This window comes from Bombina bombina, chromosome 1 (assembly GCF_027579735.1).
Source record: "Bombina bombina isolate aBomBom1 chromosome 1, aBomBom1.pri, whole genome shotgun sequence".
NCBI lineage: Eukaryota > Metazoa > Chordata > Amphibia > Anura > Bombinatoridae > Bombina > Bombina bombina.
The window spans coordinates 518,445,993-518,466,749 of NC_069499.1; the positions used below are offsets into that span (position 1 = coordinate 518,445,993).

The following is a 20,757-nucleotide window of genomic DNA, read 5'->3' on the forward strand; positions in this document are numbered from 1 at the left end:
ATCCACATCCCGGGAGTGGAGAACTGGGAGGCGGATTTCTTAAGTCGTCAGACTTTTCATCCGGGGGAGTGGGAACTTCATCCGGAGGTCTTTGCCCAAATACTTCGGCGTTGGGGCAAACCAGAGATAGATCTCATGGCGTCTCGACAGAACGCCAAGCTTCCTCGTTACGGGTCCAGATCCAGGGATCCGGGAGCGGTTCTGATAGATGCTTTGACAGCACCTTGGACCTTCGGGATGGCTTATGTGTTTCCACCCTTCCCGATGCTTCCTCGATTGATTGCCAGAATCAAACAGGAGAGAGCATCAGTGATTCTAATAGCGCCTGCATGGCCACGCAGGACTTGGTATGCAGATCTAGTGGACATGTCATCCTGTCCACCTTGGTCGCTACCTCTGAAACAGGACCTTCTGATCCAGGGTCCCTTCAAACATCAAAATCTAATTTCTCTGAAGCTGACTGCTTGGAAATTGAACGCTTGATTTTATCAAAACGTCAGTTATTGATACCTTAATACAGGCTAGGAAGCCTGTTACCAGAAAGATTTACCATAAGATATGGTGCAAATACTTATATTGGTGCGAATCCAAGAGTTACTCATGGAGTAAGGTTAGGATTCCGAGGATATTGTCTTTCCTACAAGAAGGTTTAGAAAAGGGTTTATCCGCTAGTTCCTTAAAGGGACAGATTTCAGCTCTGTCCATTCTTTTACACAAACGTCTGTCAGAAGTTCCGGACGTTCAAGCTTTTTGTCAGGCTTTAGCTAGGATCAAGCCTGTGTTTAAAACTGTTGCTCCACCATGGAGTTTGAACTTAGTTCTTAATGTTTTACAGGGGGTTCCGTTTGAACCCCTTCATTCCATTGATATCAAGTTGTTATCTTGGAAAGTTCTGTTTTTAATGGCGATTTCCTCGGCTCGAAGAGTCTCTGAGTTATCTGCCTTACATTGTGATTCTCCTTATCTGATTTTTCATTCAGACAAGGTAGTTCTGCGTACTAAACCTGGGTTCCTACCTAAGGTGGTCACTAACAGGAATATCAATCAAGAGATTGTGGTTCCATCTTTGTGTCCTAATCCTTCTTCGACAAAGGAACGTCTGCTACACAATCTAGATGTAGTCCGTGCCCTGAAATTTTATCTACAGGCAACTAAGGATTTTCGACAAACGTCTTCCCTGTTTGTCGTTTATTCTGGTCAGAGGAGAGGTCAAAAAGCTTCGGCTACCTCTCTCTCCTTTTGGCTTCGTAGCATAATACGGTTAGCCTATGAGACTGCTGGACAGCAGCCTCCTGAAAGAATTACAGCACATTCTACTAGAGCTGTGGCTTCCACTTGGGCCTTTAAGAATGAGGCTTCTGTTGAACAGATTTGCAAGGCTGCAACTTGGTCTTCTCTTCATACTTTTTCCAAATTTTACAAATTTGACACTTTTGCTTCTTCGGAGGCTGTTTTTGGGAGAAAGGTTCTTCAGGCAGTGGTTCCTTCCGTATGAAGAGCCTGCCTGTCCCTCCCGTCATCCGTGTACTTTAGCTTTGGTATTGGTATCCCATAAGTAATGGATGATCCGTGGACTGGATACACTTAACAAGAGAAAACATAATTTATGCTTACCTGATAAATTTATTTCTCTTGTAGTGTATCCAGTCCACGGCCCGCCCTGTCACTTTAAGGCAGGTAATTTTTCCATTAAACTACAGTCACCACTGTACCCTATGGTTTTCCTTTCTCTGCATGTTTTCGGTCGAATGACTGGTAATGGCAGTTAGGGGAGGAGCTATATAGCAGCTCTGCTGGGTGAATCCTCTTGCACTTCCTGTTGGGGAGGAGTTAATATCCCATAAGTAATGGATGATCCGTGGACTGGATACACTACAAGAGAAATAAATTTATCAGGTAAGCATAAATTATGTTTTTTAGTGTTTAACTGTAGTTTTTATTATTCAATCAAGAGTTTGTTATTTTGAAATAGTGCTGGTATGTACTATTTACTCAGAAACAGAAAAGAGATGAAGATTTCTGTTTGTATGAGGAAAATGATTTTAGCAACCGTCACTAAAATCCATGGCTGTTCCACACAGGACTGTTGAGAGCAATTAACTTCAGTTGGGGGAACAGTGAGCAGTCTCTTGCTGCTTGAGGTATGACACATTCTAACAAGACGATGTAATGCTGGAAGCTGTCATTTTCTCCAACATAGGTGTGTCCGGTCCACGGCGTCATCCTTACTTGTGGGATATTCTCTTCCCCAACAGGAAATGGCAAAGAGCCCAGCAAAGCTGGTCACATGATCCCTCCTAGGCTCCGCCTACCCCAGTCATTCTCTTTGCCGTTGTACAGGCAACATCTCCACGGAGATGGCTTAGAGTTTTTTAGTGTTTAACTGTAGTTTTTATTATTCAATCAAGAGTTTGTTATTTTGAAATAGTGCTGGTATGTACTATTTACTCAGAAACAGAAAAGAGATGAAGATTTCTGTTTGTATGAGGAAAATGATTTTAGCAACCGTCACTAAAATCCATGGCTGTTCCACACAGGACTGTTGAGAGCAATTAACTTCAGTTGGGGGAACAGTGAGCAGTCTCTTGCTGCTTGAGGTATGACACATTCTAACAAGACGATGTAATGCTGGAAGCTGTCATTTTCCCTATGGGATCCGGTAAGCCATGTTTATTACGATCGTAAATAAGGGCTTCACAAGGGCTTATTAAGACTGTAGACTTTTTCTGGGCTAAATCGATTCATTTTTAACACATATTTAGCCTTGAGGAATCATTTTATTTGGGTATTTTGATATAATAATATCGGCAGGCACTGTTTTAGACACCTTATTCTTTAGGGGCTTTCCCAAAGCATAGGCAGAGCCTCATTTTCGCGCCGGTGTTGCGCACTTGTTTTTGAGAGGCATGGCATGCAGTCGCATGTGAGAGGAGCTCTGATACTTAGAAAAGACTTTCTGAAGGCGTCATTTGGTATCGTATTCCCCTTTGGGCTTGGTTGGGTCTCAGCAAAGCAGATACCAGGGACTGTAAAGGGGTTAAAGTTCAAAACGGCTCCGGTTCCGTTATTTTAAGGGTTAAAGCTTCCAAATTTGGTGTGCAATACTTTTAAGGCTTTAAGACACTGTGGTGAAAATTTGGTGAATTTTGAACTATTCCTTCATGTTTTTTCGCAATTGCAGTAATAAAGTGTGTTCAGTTTAAAATTTAAAGTGACAGTAACGGTTTTATTTTAAAACGTTTTTTGTACTTGTTATCAAGTTTATGCCTGTTTAACATGTCTGAACTACCAGATAGACTGTGTTCTGAATGTGGGGAAGCCAGAATTCCTATTCATTTAAATAAATGTGATTTATGTAACAATGATGCCCAAGATGATTCCTCAAGTGAGGGGAGTAAGCATGGTACTGCATCATTCCCTCCTTCGTCTACACGAGTCTTGCCCACTCAGGAGGCCCCTAGTACATCTAGCGCGCCAATACTCCTTACTATGCAACAATTAACGGCTGTAATGGATAATTCTGTCAAAAACATTTTAGCCAAAATGAACACTTATCAGCGTAAGCGCGACTGCTCTGTTTTAGATACTGAAGAGCATGACGACGCTGATAATAATGTTTCTGAAGGGCCCCTAACCCAGTCTGATGGGGCCAGGGAGGTTTTGTCTGAGGGAGAAATTACTGATTCAGGGAACATTTCTCAACATGCTGAACCTGATGTGATTACATTTAAATTTAAGTGGAACATCTCCGCATTCTGCTTAAGGAGGTATTATCCACTCTGGATGATTGTGACAAGTTGGTCATCCCAGAGAAACTATGTAAAATGGACAAGTTCCTAGAGGTGCCGGGGCTCCCAGAAGCTTTTCCTATACCCAAGCGGGTGGCGGACATTGTTAATAAAGAATGGGAAAGGCCCGGTATTCCTTTCGTCCCTCCCCCCATATTTAAAAAATTGTTTCCTATGGTCGACCCCAGAAAGGACTTATGGCAGACAGTCCCCAAGGTCGAGGGAGCGGTTTCCACTTTAAACAAACGCACCACTATACCCATAAAGGATAGTTGTGCTTTCAAAGATCCTATGGATAAAAAATTAGAAGGTTTGCTTAAAAAGATGTTTGTTCAGCAGGGTTACCTTCTACAACCAATTTCATGCGTTGTCCCTGTCGCTACAGCCGCATGTTTCTGGTTCGATGAGCTGATAAAGGCGGTCGATAGTGATTCTCCTCCTTATGAGGAGATTATGGACAGAATCAATGCTCTCAAATTGGCTAATTCTTTTACCCTAGACGCCACTTTGCAATTGGCTAGGTTAGCGGCTAAGAATTCTGGGTTTGCTATTGTGGCGCGCAGAGTGCTTTGGTTGAAATCTTGGTCGGCTGATGCGTCTTCCAAGAACAAGCTACTTAACATTCCTTTCAAGGGGAAAACGCTGTTTGGCCCTGACTTGAAAGAGATTATCTCTGATATCACTGGGGGTAAGGGCCACGCCCTTCCTCAGGATCGGCCTTTCAAGGCAAAAAATAAACCTAATTTTCGTCCCTTTCGTAGAAACGGACCAGCCCAAAGTGCTACGTCCTCTAAGCAAGAGGGTAATACTTCTCAAGCCAAGCCAGCTTGGAGACCAATGCAAGGCTGGAACAAGGGAAAGCAGGCCAAGAAACCTGCCACTGCTACCAAGACAGCATGAAATGTTGGCCCCCGATCCGGGACCGGATCTGGTGGGGGGCAGACTCTCTCTCTTCGCTCAGGCTTGGGCAAGAGATGTTCTGGATCCTTGGGCGCTAGAAATAGTCTCCCAAGGTTATCTTCTGGAATTCTAGGGGCTTCCCCCAAGGGGGAGGTTCCACAGGTCTCAGTTGTCTTCAGACCACATAAAAAGACAGGCATTCTTACATTGTGTAGAAGACCTGTTAAAAATGGGAGTGATTCATCCTGTTCCATTAAGAGAACAAGGGATGGGGTTCTACTCCAATCTGTTCATAGTTCCCAAAAAAGAGGGAACGTTCAGACCAATCTTAGATCTCAAGATCTTAAACAAGTTTCTCAAGGTTCCATCGTTCAAGATGGAAACCATTCGAACTATTCTTCCTTCCATCCAGGAAGGTCAATTCATGACCACGGTGGATTTAAAGGATGCGTATCTACATATTCCTATCCACAAGGAACATCATCGGTTCCTAAGGTTCGCATTCCTGGACAAGCATTACCAGTTCGTGGCGCTTCCTTTCGGATTAGCCACTGCTCCAAGGATTTTCACAAAGGTACTAGGGTCCCTTCTAGCTGTGCTAAGACCAAGGGGCATTGCTGTAGTACCTTATTTGGACGACATTCTGATTCAAGCGTCGTCCCTTCCTCAAGCAAAGGCTCACACGGACATAGTCCTGGCCTTTCTCAGATCTCACGGATGGAAAGTGAACGTGGAAAAGAGTTCTCTATCTCCGTCAACAAGGGTTCCCTTCTTGGGAACAATAATAGACTCCTTAGAAATGAGGATATTTCTGACAGAGGCCAGAAAAACAAAGCTTCTAGACTCTTGTCGGATACTTCATTCCGTTCCTCTTCCTTCCATAGCTCAGTGCATGGAAGTGATCGGGTTGATGGTAGCGGCAATGGACATAGTTCCTTTTGCGCGCATTCATCTAAGACCATTACAACTGTGCATGCTCAGTCAGTGGAATGGGGATTATACAGACTTGTCTCCGAAGATACAAGTAAATCAGAGGACCAGAGACTCACTCCGTTGGTGGCTGTCCCTGGACAACCTGTCACAAGGGATGACATTCCGCAGACCAGAGTGGGTCATTGTCACGACCGACGCCAGTCTGATGGGCTGGGGCGCGGTCTGGGGATCCCTGAAAGCTCAGGGTCTTTGGTCTCGGGAAGAATCTCTTCTACCGATAAATATTCTGGAACTGAGAGCGATATTCAATGCTCTCAAGGCTTGGCCTCAGCTAGCGAGGGCCAAGTTCATACGGTTTCAATCAGACAACATGACAACTGTTGCGTACATCAACCATCAGGGGGGAACAAGGAGTTCCCTAGCGATGGAAGAAGTGACCAAAATCATTCTATGGGCGGAGTCTCACTCCTGCCACCTGTCCGCTATCCACATCCCAGGAGTGGAAAATTGGGAAGCGGATTTTCTGAGTCGTCAGACATTGCATCCGGGGGAGTGGGAACTCCATCCGGAAATCTTTGCCCAAGTCACTCAGCTGTGGGGCATTCCAGACATGGATCTGATGGCCTCTCGTCAGAACTTCAAAGTTCCTTGCTACGGGTCCAGATCCAGGGATCCCAAGGCGGCTCTAGTGGATGCACTAGTAGCACCTTGGACCTTCAAACTAGCTTATGTGTTCCCGCCGTTTCCTCTCATCCCCAGGCTGGTAGCCAGGATCAATCAGGAGAGGGCGTCGGTGATCTTGATAGCTCCTGCGTGGCCACGCAGGACTTGGTATGCAGATCTGGTGAATATGTCATCGGCTCCACCTTGGAAGCTACCTTTGAGACGAGACCTTCTTGTTCAGGGTCCGTTCGAACATCCGAACCTGGTTTCACTCCAGCTGACTGCTTGGAGATTGAACGCTTGATCTTATCGAAGCGAGGGTTCTCAGATTCTGTTATCGATACTCTTGTTCAGGCCAGAAAGCCTGTAACTAGAAAGATTTACCACAAAATTTGGGAAAAAATATATCTGTTGGTGTGAATCTAAAGGATTCCCTTGGGACAAGGTTAAGATTCCTAAGATTCTATCCTTCCTTCAAGAAGGATTGGAAAAAGGATTATCTCCAAGTTCCCTGAAGGGACAGATTTCTGCCTTGTCTGTGTTACTTCACAAAAAGCTGGCAGCTGTGCCAGATGTTCAAGCCTTTGTTCAGGCTCTGGTTAGAATTAAGCCTGTTTACAAACCTTTGACTCCTCCTTGGAGTCTCAATTTAGTTCTTTCAGTTCTTCAGGGGGTTCCGTTTGAACCCTTACATTCCGTTGATATTAAGTTATTATCTTGGAAAGTTTTGTTTTTAGTTGCAATTTCTTCTGCTAGAAGAGTTTCAGAATTATCTGCTCTGCAGTGTTCTCCTCCTTATCTGGTGTTCCATGCAGATAAGGTGGTTTTACGTACTAAACCTGGTTTTCTTCCAAAAGTTGTTTCTAACAAAAACATTAACCAGGAGATTATCGTACCTTCTCTGTGTCCGAAACCAGTTTCAAAGAAGGAACGTTTGTTGCACAATTTGGATGTTGTTCGCGCTCTAAAATTCTATTTAGAAGCTACAAAGGATTTTAGACAAACATCTTCCTTGTTTGTTGTTTATTCCGGTAAAAGGAGAGGTCAAAAAGCAACTTCTACCTCTCTCTCTTTTTGGATTAAAAGCATCATCAGATTGGCTTACGAGACTGCCGGACGGCAGCCTCCCGAAAGAATCACAGCTCATTCCACTAGGGCTGTGGCTTCCACATGGGCCTTCAAGAACGAGGCTTCTGTTGATCAGATATGTAGGGCAGCGACTTGGTCTTCACTGCACACTTTTACCAAATTTTACAAGTTTGATACTTTTGCTTCTTCTGAGGCTATTTTTGGGAGAAAGGTTTTGCAAACCGTGGTGCCTTCCATTTAGGTGACCTGATTTGCTCCCTCCCTTCATCCGTGTCCTAAAGCTTTGGTATTGGTTCCCACAAGTAAGGATGACGCCGTGGACCGGACACACCTATGTTGGAGAAAACAGAATTTATGTTTACCTGATAATTTACTTTCTCCACCGGTGTGTCCGGTCCACGGCCCGCCCTGGTTTTTTTAATCAGGTCTGATAATTTATTTTCTTTAACTACAGTCACCACGGTACCATATGGTTTCTCCTATGCAAATATTCCTCCTTAACGTCGGTCGAATGACTGGGGTAGGCGGAGCCTAGGAGGGATCATGTGACCAGCTTTGCTGGGCTCTTTGCCATTTCCTGTTGGGGAAGAGAATATCCCACAAGTAAGGATGACGCCGTGGACCGGACACACCGTTGGAGAAAGTAATTTATCAGGTAAACATAAATTCTGTTTTCCCTATGGGATCCGGTAAGCCATGTTTATTACGATCGTAAATAAGGGCTTCACAAGGGCTTATTAAGACTGTAGACTTTTTCTGGGCTAAATCGATTCATTATTAACACATATTTAGCCTTGAGGAATCATTTTATTTGGGTATTTTGATATAATAATATCGGCAGGCACTGTTTTAGACACCTTATTCTTTAGGGGCTTTCCCAAAGCATAGGCAGAGCCTCATTTTCGCGCCGGTGTTGCGCACTTGTTTTTGAGAGGCATGGCATGCAGTCGCATGTGAGAGGAGCTCTGATACTTAGAAAAGACTTTCTGAAGGCGTCATTTGGTATCGTATTCCCCTTTGGGCTTGGTTGGGTCTCAGCAAAGCAGATACCAGGGACTGTAAAGGGGTTAAAGTTCAAAACGGCTCCGGTTCCGTTATTTTAAGGGTTAAAGCTTCCAAATTTGGTGTGCAATACTTTTAAGGCTTTAAGACACTGTGGTGAAAATTTGGTGAATTTTGAACAATTCCTTCATGTTTTTTCGCAATTGCAGTAATAAAGTGTGTTCAGTTAAAAATTTAAAGTGACAGTAACGGTTTTATTTTAAAACGTTTTTTGTACTTTGTTATCAAGTTTATGCCTGTTTAACATGTCTGAACTACCAGATAGACTGTGTTCTGAATGTGGGGAAGCCAGACTTCCTATTCATTTAAATAAATGTGATTTATGTGACAATGACAATGATGCCCAAGATGATTCCTCAAGTGAGGGGAGTAAGCATGGTACTGCATCATTCCCTCCTTCGTCTACACGAGTCTTGCCCACTCAGGAGGCCCCTAGTACATCTAGCGCGCCAATACTCCTTACTATGCAACAATTAACGGCTGTAATGGATAATTCTGTCAAAAACATTTTAGCCAAAATGAACACTTATCAGCGTAAGCGCGACTGCTCTGTTTTAGATACTGAAGAGCATGACGACGCTGATAATAATGTTTCTGAAGGGCCCCTAACCCAGTCTGATGGGGCCAGGGAGGTTTTGTCTGAGGGAGAAATTACTGATTCAGGGAACATTTCTCAACAAGCTGAACCTGATGTGATTACATTTAAATTTAAGTTGGAACATCTCCGCATTCTGCTTAAGGAGGTATTATCCACTCTGGATGATTGTGACAAGTTGGTCATCCCAGAGAAACTATGTAAAATGGACAAGTTCCTAGAGGTGCCGGGGCTCCCAGAAGCTTTTCCTATACCCAAGCGGGTGGCGGACATTGTTAATAAAGAATGGGAAAGGCCCGGTATTCCTTTCGTCCCTCCCCCCATATTTAAAAAATTGTTTCCTATGGTCGACCCCAGAAAGGACTTATGGCAGACAGTCCCCAAGGTCGAGGGAGCGGTTTCCACTTTAAACAAACGCACCACTATACCCATAGAGGATAGTTGTGCTTTCAAAGATCCTATGGATAAAAAATTAGAAGGTTTGCTTAAAAAGATGTTGGTTCAGCAGGGTTACCTTCTACAACCAATTTCATGCGTTGTCCCTGTCGCTACAGCCGCATGTTTCTGGTTCGATGAGCTGATAAAGGCGGTCGATAGTGATTCTCCTCCTTATGAGGAGATTATGGACAGAATCAATGCTCTCAAATTGGCAAATTCTTTTACCCTAGACGCCACTTTGCAATTGGCTAGGTTAGCGGCTAAGAATTCTGGGTTTGCTATTGTGGCGCGCAGAGCGCTTTGGTTGAAATCTTGGTCGGCTGATGCGTCTTCCAAGAACAAGCTACTTAACATTCCTTTCAAGGGGAAAACGCTGTTTGGCCCTGACTTGAAAGAGATTATCTCTGATATCACTGGGGGTAAGGGCCACGCCCTTCCTCAGGATCGGCCTTTCAAGGCAAAAAATAAACCTAATTTTCGTCCCTTTCGTAGAAACGGACCAGCCCAAAGTGCTACGTCCTCTAAGCAAGAGGGTAATACTTCTCAAGCCAAGCCAGCTTGGAGACCAATGCAAGGCTGGAACAAGGGAAAGCAGGCCAAGAAACCTGCCACTGCTACCAAGACAGCATGAAATGTTGGCCCCCGATCCGGGACCGGATCTGGTGGGGGGCAGACTCTCTCTCTTTGCTCAGGCTTGGGCAAGAGATGTTCTGGATCCTTGGGCGCTAGAAATAGTCTCCCAAGGTTATCTTCTGGAATTCAAGGGGCTTCCCCCAAGGGGGAGGTTCCACAGGTCTCAGTTGTCTTCAGACCACATAAAAAGACAGGCATTCTTACATTGTGTAGAAGACCTGTTAAAAATGGGAGTGATTCATCCTGTTCCATTAAGAGAACAAGGGATGGGGTTCTACTCCAATCTGTTCATAGTTCCCAAAAAAGAGGGAACGTTCAGACCAATCTTAGATCTCAAGATCTTAAACAAGTTTCTCAAGGTTCCATCGTTCAAGATGGAAACCATTCGAACTATTCTTCCTTCCATCCAGGAAGGTCAATTCATGACCACGGTGGATTTAAAGGATGCGTATCTACATATTCCTATCCACAAGGAACATCATCGGTTCCTAAGGTTCGCATTCCTGGACAAGCATTACCAGTTCGTGGCGCTTCCTTTCGGATTAGCCACTGCTCCAAGGATTTTCACAAAGGTACTAGGGTCCCTTCTAGCTGTGCTAAGACCAAGGGGCATTGCTGTAGTACCTTACTTGGACGACATTCTGATTCAAGCGTCGTCCCTTCCTCAAGCAAAGGCTCACACGGACATAGTCCTGGCCTTTCTCAGATATCACGGATGGAAAGTGAACGTGGAAAAGAGTTCTCTATCTCCGTCAACAAGGGTTCCCTTCTTGGGAACAATAATAGACTCCTTAGAAATGAGGATATTTCTGACAGAGGCCAGAAAAACAAAGCTTCTAGACTCTTGTCGGATACTTCATTCCGTTCCTCTTCCTTCCATAGCTCAGTGCATGGAAGTGATCGGGTTGATGGTAGCGGCAATGGACATAGTTCCTTTTGCGCGCATTCATCTAAGACCATTACAACTGTGCATGCTCAGTCAGTGGAATGGGGATTATACAGACTTGTCTCCGAAGATACAAGTAAATCAGAGGACCAGAGACTCACTCCGTTGGTGGCTGTCCCTGGACAACCTGTCACAAGGGATGACATTCCGCAGACCAGAGTGGGTCATTGTCACGACCGACGCCAGTCTGATGGGCTGGGGCGCGGTCTGGGGATCCCTGAAAGCTCAGGGTCTTTGGTCTCGGGAAGAATCTCTTCTACCGATAAATATTCTGGAACTGAGAGCGATATTCAATGCTCTCAAGGCTTGGCCTCAGCTAGCGAGGGCCAAGTTCATACGGTTTCAATCAGGGGGGAACAAGGAGTTCCCTAGCGATGGAAGAAGTGACCAAAATCATTCTATGGGCGGAGTCTCACTCCTGCCACCTGTCCGCTATCCACATCCCAGGAGTGGAAAATTGGGAAGCGGATTTTCTGAGTCGTCAGACATTGCATCCGGGGGAGTGGGAACTCCATCCGGAAATCTTTGCCCAAGTCACTCAGCTGTGGGGCATTCCAGACATGGATCTGATGGCCTCTCGTCAGAACTTCAAAGTTCCTTGCTACGGGTCCAGATCCAGGGATCCCAAGGCGGCTCTAGTGGATGCACTAGTAGCACCTTGGACCTTCAAACTAGCTTATGTGTTCCCGCCGTTTCCTCTCATCCCCAGGCTGGTAGCCAGGATCAATCAGGAGAGGGCGTCGGTGATCTTGATAGCTCCTGCGTGGCCACGCAGGACTTGGTATGCAGATCTGGTGAATATGTCATCGGCTCCACCTTGGAAGCTACCTTTGAGACGAGACCTTCTTGTTCAGGGTCCGTTCGAACATCCGAACCTGGTTTCACTCCAGCTGACTGCTTGGAGATTGAACGCTTGATCTTATCGAAGCGAGGGTTCTCAGATTCTGTTATCGATACTCTTGTTCAGGCCAGAAAGCCTGTAACTAGAAAGATTTACCACAAAATTTGGAAAAAATATATCTGTTGGTGTGAATCTAAAGGATTCCCTTGGGACAAGGTTAAGATTCCTAAGATTCTATCCTTCCTTCAAGAAGGATTGGGAAAAGGATTATCTGCAAGTTCCCTGAAGGGACAGATTTCTGCCTTGTCTGTGTTACTTCACAAAAAGCTGGCAGCTGTGCCAGATGTTCAAGCCTTTGTTCAGGCTCTGGTTAGAATTAAGCCTGTTTACAAACCTTTGACTCCTCCTTGGAGTCTCAATTTAGTTCTTTCAGTTCTTCAGGGGGTTCCGTTTGAACCCTTACATTCCGTTGATATTAAGTTATTATCTTGGAAAGTTTTGTTTTTAGTTGCAATTTCTTCTGCTAGAAGAGTTTCAGAATTATCTGCTCTGCAGTGTTCTCCTCCTTATCTGGTGTTCCATGCAGATAAGGTGGTTTTACGTACTAAACCTGGTTTTCTTCCAAAAGTTGTTTCTAACAAAAACATTAACCAGGAGATTATCGTACCTTCTCTGTGTCCGAAACCAGTTTCAAAGAAGGAACGTTTGTTGCACAATTTGGATGTTGTTCGCGCTCTAAAATTCTATTTAGATGCTACAAGGGATTTTAGACAAACATCTTCCTTGTTTGTTGTTTATTCCGGTAAAAGGAGAGGTCAAAAAGCAACTTCTACCTCTCTCTCTTTTTGGATTAAAAGCATCATCAGATTGGCTTACGAGACTGCCGGACGGCAGCCTCCCGAAAGAATCACAGCTCATTCCACTAGGGCTGTGGCTTCCACATGGGCCTTCAAGAACGAGGCTTCTGTTGATCAGATATGTAGGGCAGCGACTTGGTCTTCACTGCACACTTTTACCAAATTTTACAAGTTTGATACTTTTGCTTCTTCTGAGGCTATTTTTGGGAGAAAGGTTTTGCAAACCGTGGTGCCTTCCATTTAGGTGACCTGATTTGCTCCCTCCCTTCATCCGTGTCCTAAAGCTTTGGTATTGGTTCCCACAAGTAAGGATGACGCCGTGGACCGGACACACCTATGTTGGAGAAAACAGAATTTATGTTTACCTGATAAATTACTTTCTCCAACGGTGTGTCCGGTCCACGGCCCGCCCTGGTTTTTTTAATCAGGTCTGATAATTTATTTTCTTTAACTACAGTCACCACGGTACCATATGGTTTCTCCTATGCAAATATTCCTCCTTAACGTCGGTCGAATGACTGGGGTAGGCGGAGCCTAGGAGGGATCATGTGACCAGCTTTGCTGGGCTCTTTGCCATTTCCTGTTGGGGAGGAGAATATCCCACAAGTAAGGATGACGCCGTGGACCGGACACACCGTTGGAGAAAGTAATTTATCAGGTAAACATAAATTCTGTTTTTTTTTTTGTTTTTTTAGAGAAACTTGACTGTAATTGATGGATTAAATTGTATGCTAAATAGATTGTAATTGTGTAACTTCTTGTCACTTAGGCATTCGGTAGGTGATACCAAAGTACCATTTTGCCTTCAGTCTTGCGTGAAGCCTCTGAAATACGCCATTGCAGTTAATGACCTCAGCACAGAGTATGTTCACAGATATGTTGGAAAAGAACCAAGTGGCTTGCGGTTCAACAAACTCTTTCTGGACGAAGATGGTAAGAACCAGTATTTGTATTTAAACATGTCTGTATTTAAGTTAGTCTGCAATTTAGTAATATTAAATTGGGAAAGTTTCACTGATAAGCAAGAAATTAATGAAACAATAAATGGTTTAAATTGTTGTGCAAGTGTGATCCATTTTAAGTTGATAGAGGAGATTTTCTTTATATACAGTATATCCATGACTTTTACAGGATAGGGTTAAAGGGACAGCATACTGTAAAAATGTTTTTATATTAATGTATTTTCAATGACTTTGTTATACCAGCTGCAGAGTATAAAATGTATGAGAAATTGCATTTTCAGGTTTATTTATGTATGTGAAATTGCTGGTTTTGTGCTTTTAAACCACAGCCTATTACAATGAGTTGAGTTTCAGGTAATATCATATCTTATTATGTTATCACTTTGTGTTCACACACTTGCTTCCTTGTCTTATATCTGTCTCTAAACCAAAGCTCAATACTTAGAGAGAACAATGGAACATTGTTTTATTGCTTAACTAAGTCACCAAATTGTGTCCATCAAAGATGGTCCCAAAGGACAAAGGGGCCCCCAAGAGGCTTCTGTCGATGGTAGATAAACACCAGGATCAGCTCTTCTTGTGACAAGTGGAAATGCTGTATAATGAAAAAAAGAAAGAAAGGTGCTCCAATGGTGTAGGAAATTATAACAGATATTGAAATAAGCTCAAAATAACCCTCCACTGAATGGTACTCACAGAGGTAGTGCACTATATTGCAGTGCAAGTCAGGCAGGCTGGATAAATCAGAGCCCACCAGCTGGCTCACTCCGGATAACAGGTCCAACACCCTGTGTGTGCGCTCAATATAAAAAAAGACAAGGGAGGGGGACGGAGGCTCCAATGGTGCAGAAAATCACAACAAATATTGATGATACTCAGAAATGCCGCTCCAATGAATAATACTCACAAAAATAGTGCACTATATTGCAGTGCAAAGCAGGCAAGCTGGATAGATCAGAGCCCACCAGCTGGCTCACTACGGCAAGCAGGTAACATATATAGAACAGTCTCCAAATAAAACTCACAAATCCTTGTAAAAACATGACACCCCTATAGGTGAGGGGTAATTTATTATGAACAAAGTTTAAAATCTAAAACAATCTGCTACGTGTTTCTCAGTGCTTATGGCACGGTTTCCTCAGGCAGTAAATATAAGTAAATGAACAATACAACATATATAAAGCTTTTAGTTAACTAGACAAACGTACAGGTGTCCAATGTGTGTGCAAATTTGCATACATAATCCTAATAAACAACAAGCTTCTGCTGTGTAAAAATGAACCTCTTAGAAACATTATTCCACAGTAGTTAAACATCCAAAATAAAATATATCATTCTCATTTAGTTTAGACATCTGATTCAAATATCTCCACAATGCCATATATTGGATACAAGCACACAGTTAATACCTTGTTATATCGTGTAAAAGTCAGCCTCTTAGAAGCATTGTACCACTGTTGTTATTGAACATCCATAATGGGATATATCATTCTTATTTAAATCAGATATCTGTTTCAAACGCCTCCACAATAACATTTTATTGAATATAAATACAAAAACAAAGTTGATACCTTGTTACAGTATTGCTGATCCCAGCGTCTCTATACTATTTGGAACACTTCCGCATTCCGATGATCCGGCTCTGTCATGAGTATCACGTGACAGATATCTGATTTAAATAAGAATGATATATCCCATTATGGATGTTCAATAACAACAGTGGTACAATGCTTCTAAGAGGCTGACTTTTACACAAATAACAAAGTATTAACTGTGTACTTGTATCCAATATATGGGATTGTGGAGATATTTGAATCAGATGTCTAAACTAAATGAGAATGATATATTTTATTTTGGATGTTTAACTACTGTGGAATAATGTTTCTAAGAGGTTAATTTTTACACAGCAGAAGCTTGTTTATTAGGATTATGTATGCAAATTTGCACACACATTGGACACCTGTACGTTTGTCTAGTTAACTAAAAGCTTTATATATGTTGTATTGTTCATTTACTTATATTTACTGCCTGAGGAAACCGTACCATAAGCACTGAGAAACACGTTGCAGATTGTTTTAGATTTTAAACTTTGTTCATAATAAATTACCCCTCACCTATAGGGGTGTCATGTTTTTACAAGGATTTGTGAGTTTTATTTGGAGACTGTTCTATATATGTTACCTGCTTGCCGTAGTGAGCCAGCTGGTGGGCTCTGATCTATCCAGCTTGCCTGCTTTGCACTGCAATATAGTGCGCTATTTTTGTGAGTATTATTCATTGGAGCAGCGTTTCTGAGTATCATCAATATTTGTTGTGATTTTCTGCATCATTGGACCCCCCTTCCCCCTCCCTTGTCTTTTTTTATATACAGCGCACACACAGGGTTTTGGACCTGTTATTCAGAGTGAGCCAGCTGGTGGGCTCTGATTTATCCAGCCTGCCTGACTTGAACTGCAATATAGTGCACTACCTCTGTGAGTACCATTCAGTGGAGGGGTATTTTGAGCTTATTTCAATATATGTTGTGATTTTCTGCACTATTGGAGCACCTTTCTTTCTTTTTTCATTATATTGTAAACTATCTTGCAACCAATTGGGGTTGTAATTTCTTCTGCTGGTTGTATTTACTTAGGCTTATCAATAGCTTAGACTCCATTATAGAAACTTTCAGTATAGGTCAGGATACCACAGGCTAAATCAGCTATTTTGAAATGCCAAATTAGCGGTATAGAAGCTACTTGTAAACAATTCAATACACTCCAGCAGGTAAAATGGATAATTGGGAACAATTTAAAGGGGAGAACATTTTTTGGGTGAACTTACCCTTTAAGGCAGCTTTCCATCCTAAAAATTTACAACGGGGTTACTAAAACTGAGAATGTTTCCCAGTTGGCAAGGAAACGAGCTTTATAATAATACTTTGAATATTTTTTGCATAATATAAGTAAACAAAGCTTTAGAAGAAATATATTTATTCGTATATAGCTATTGTATTTGGGTGTACTTCCTTTTTGTTGCATAGATCAGCGGTAGTTTGTTTTGGAACATTTAGTATGTGTATTTTATTTTTTTAAACCTTATCAGAAACTGATAACATTTCAACCTTGTTTACTCAGACCTATTTCTCAGTCATGTTTGTCTCTAAAATGCGCAGAAATACTAAACTTTGCCAAACACATTTTGTTTAGTCTTTGATAACCTCAGTAAGTGTAAGTTTATTTACTGTAAGTAAATAGCGTGGCAGCTACTTATGGGTATATATCACAGATCTAATAGAATATATAGCACAAATGGAATGAGTTCAGCACTTTACACGGTTTACAGCACAACAGTGGATAACTAGAATGTGTTTGGTTACTGATCTCACTATGAAATGGACTGTGAACACACAGGGCCAGATAACTAGTGGAGTTGTGCATGAGCGATAATGGGTTTATCGCAGGTGTTTGCGCTCATCTGGTTTACCGCTTGTATTACAAGTTAAAAGCAAATGTGATTGTTTGAGCGCAATCGTGATTTACGCTAGAATGATTAGTGTCCTCAAAGCTCTGGTTAACTGTTTCACAAAAAAAAAAAAAAAAGTGTCACAAAACAGGTAAAAAATACTTTAAAAATGTGTTCTGGCCTTCTAAGATGACACATAGTATGGGTGTAAACTGCTTGCTAACATATCAATGTGGGCTGGTCCCACTTTATTATCTCTACTCCTGGCATCTGCATAAACTAAACGAATGGCTTGGACTTTAAGGCCCTACTATGTCAAATTGGTCAATAGCTCAGTTGTCAATCAATTCTCCCATGTCCCCCTGATAGCAACCCGCGCACTTAGGAGCTTATATTGTAGTGGGATACTTTCTGAGTCATGATACTATAACTCACCTATCGGCCTACCACAGTTAAACAACCACCTCCCCCCTCTATATAATATGCCTCTTTGTTGCTGTAGAGGACTAATCTAGCGGTTTATCTTCCCTATACCGCAGCCGCAATAATAATAACTTTCTCTTGTTAAGTGTGTTCAGTCCACGGGTCATCCATTACTTATGGGATATATTCTCCTTCCCAACAGGAAGTTGCAAGAGGATCACCCAAGCAGAGCTGCTATATAGCTCCTCCCCTCACATGTCATACCCAGTCATTCTCTTGCAACCCTCAACAAAGAAAGAGGTCGCGAGAGGAGCTGGAGTTTTTACTTAACTATTCTTCAATCAAAAGTTTGTTATTTTAAATGGCACCGGAGTGTGCTGTTTTTCTATCTCAGGCAGTATTTGGAAGAAGAAACTGCCTGCGTTTTTTTTCTATGATCTTAGCAGGCGTAACTAAGAACCACTGGCTGTTCTCGACGTTCTGAGGAGTGGGGTAACTTCAGAAACTGGGAATAGCATGCGGGGTCCTCCGCAAATGAGGTATGTGCGGTACATTATTTTCTGGGAATGGAATTGACTAAGAAAATACTGCTGTTACCGTATGATGTAAGTACAGCCTTAAATGCAGTATTGGCAACTGGTATCAGGCTGATAAATGTATGCACAGTCAAGTTATTTTCTAGGGACTAGGGAGAAAATACTGTTAAAACTGAAATAATACTTAAGCCTTATCTGCAGTGGTAGCGACTGGTAGCAGGCTTAGTGATAACTTTGCATGACATTGGAAAATGTTATTTTTTAATAAAACGTTTACTGGCATGTTATTCGTTTTTGTGAGGTACTTTGGTGATAAATCTCTTTGGGCATGATTTTTTTCCACATGGCTGACCTATATTTTCTGCATGGAAACCGTTATATCAGGGCTCCCACTGTTGTGATAGGAGTGGGAGGGACCTTGTTTTAGCGCCTTGTTGCGCAGTTATAATTCTAGCACAGTCTTCCTGCTTCTTCCTCCTTGATCCAGGACGTCTCTAGAGAGCTCAGGGGTCTGCAAAATTCATTTTTGAGGGAGGTAATCAGTCACAGCAGATCTGTGACAGTGTGCTTGACTGTGATTAAAAGCGTTAAATCTTAATTGATATCAGTTTTATCCGTTTTGGGTATTGAGGGGTTAATCATCCTTTTGCTAATGGGTGCAATCCTCTGCTAATATTACACTTCTTGTTAAGAATTGTTTAATTATATCTGTATTTTTGAAGCGCTGCAGTGTTTTTTATATTGCTTGTAAACTTATTGAAAGTGATTTCCAAGCTTGCTAGTTTCATTGCTAAGTTTTCAGAATGCAAAGTCTCATACAGAGAGAGTTCTTGCATTTCTGAGGTCGCATGGGTGGAAAGTGAACGTGGAAAAGAGTTCTCTGTTACCACTCACAAGGGTTCCTTTTCTAGGGACTCTTATAGATTCTGTAGAGATGATTTACCTGACGGAGTCCAGGTTATCAAAGATTCTCAATGCTTGCCGTGTCCTTCATTCCATTCCAAGCCCATCAGTAGCTCAGTGCATGGAGGTAATCGGCTTAATGGTCGCGGCAATGGACATAGTGCCATTTGCGCGCCTGCATCTCAGACCGCTGCAACTATGCATGCTCAGTCAATGGAACGGGGATTACTCAGATCTGTCCCCTTTGCTAAATCTGGACCAGGAGACCAGAGATTCTCTTCTCTGGTGGTTGTCACCGGTTCATCTGTCCAAAGGAATGACCTTTCGCAGACCAGATTGGACGATTGTAACAACGGATGCCAGCCTTCTAGGCTGGGGAGCAGTCTGGAATTCCCTGAAGGCTCAGGGTTCGTGGACTCAGGAGGAGAAACTCCTTCCAATAAACATTCTAGAATTAAGAGCAATATTCAATGCTCTTCTAGCTTGGCCTCAGTTAGCAAGACTGAGGTTCATCAGATTTCAGTCGGACAATATCACGACTGTGGCTTACATCAATCATCAAGGGGGAACCAGGAGTTCCCTAGCGATGTTGGAAGTCTCGAAGATAATTCGCTGGGCAGAGTCTCACTCTTGCCACCTGTCAGCGATTTACATCCCAGGCGTAGAGAACTGGGAGGCGGATTTCCTAAGTCGCCAGACTTTTCATCCGGGAGAGTGGGAACTTCACCCGGAGGTATTTGCTCAACTGATTCGTCGTTGGGGCAAACCGGATCTGGATCTCATGGCATCTCGCCAGAACTCGAAGCTTCCTTGTTACGGATCCAGGTCCAGGGACCCGGGAGCGGTGCTGGTAGATGGATTAGCAGCCCCTTGGGTTTTCAACATAGCTTATGTGTTTCCACCATTTCCGTTGCTACCTCGACTGATTGTCAGGATCAAACAGGAGAGGGCATCAGTAATTCTGATAGCGCCTGCGTGGCCACGCAGGACCTGGTATGCAGACCTAGTGGACATGTCGTCCTGTCCACCATGGTCTCTTCCTCTGAGGCAGGACCTTCTAATTCAGGGTCCTTTCAACCATCCAAACCTAATTTCTCTGAGGCTGACTGCCTGGAAATTGAACGCTTGATTCTATCTAAGCGGGGGTTTTCGGATTCGGTTATTGAAACATTAATACAGGCTCGGAAACCTGTGACCAGAAAAATTTACCATAAGATATGGCGTAAATATTTATATTGGTGCGAATCCAAGAGTTACTCATGGAGTAAGGTTAGGATTCCTAGGATATTGGCTTTTCTACAAGAGGGTTTAGAAAAAGGTTTGTCCGCTAGTTCGCTAAAGGGACAGATTTCAGCTCTGTCTATTCTTTTACACAAACGTCTGGCAGATAATCCAGACGTCCAGGCCTTTTGTCAGGCTTTGGCTAGAATTAAGCCTGTGTTTAAAGCTGTTGCTCCTCCGTGGAGCTTAAACTTGGTTCTTAAAGTTCTTCAGGGTGTTCCGTTTGAATCCCTTCATTCCATTGATATTAAGCTTTTATCTTGGAAAGTTTTGTTTTTGATGGCTATTTCCTCGGCTCAAAGAGTCTCTGAGTTATCTGCCTTACATTGTGATTCTCCTTATCTGATCTTTCATTCAGACAAGCTAGTACTGCGTACTAAACCTGGGTTTTTACCTAAGGTTGTTTCTAACAGGAATATCAATCAAGAGATTGTTGTTCCATCATTATGTCCTAATCCTTCTT

The 20,757-nt window shown here is 42.8% G+C and overlaps 1 protein-coding gene across 3 annotated transcripts in view; it reads left to right on the forward strand.

Annotated features, from left to right (window-relative positions):
* Window positions 1–20,757, forward strand: part of GLS (glutaminase) — a 1,045,544-nt gene that overhangs the window by 404,233 nt on the left and 620,554 nt on the right. For all 3 annotated transcript variants that reach the window (XM_053698626.1, XM_053698625.1, XM_053698624.1), the window contains exon 6: window positions 13,515–13,678. In XM_053698626.1, the coding sequence (XP_053554601.1) occupies window positions 13,515–13,678 (164 nt within the window). The remainder of the gene's footprint in view (window positions 1–13,514; window positions 13,679–20,757) is intronic.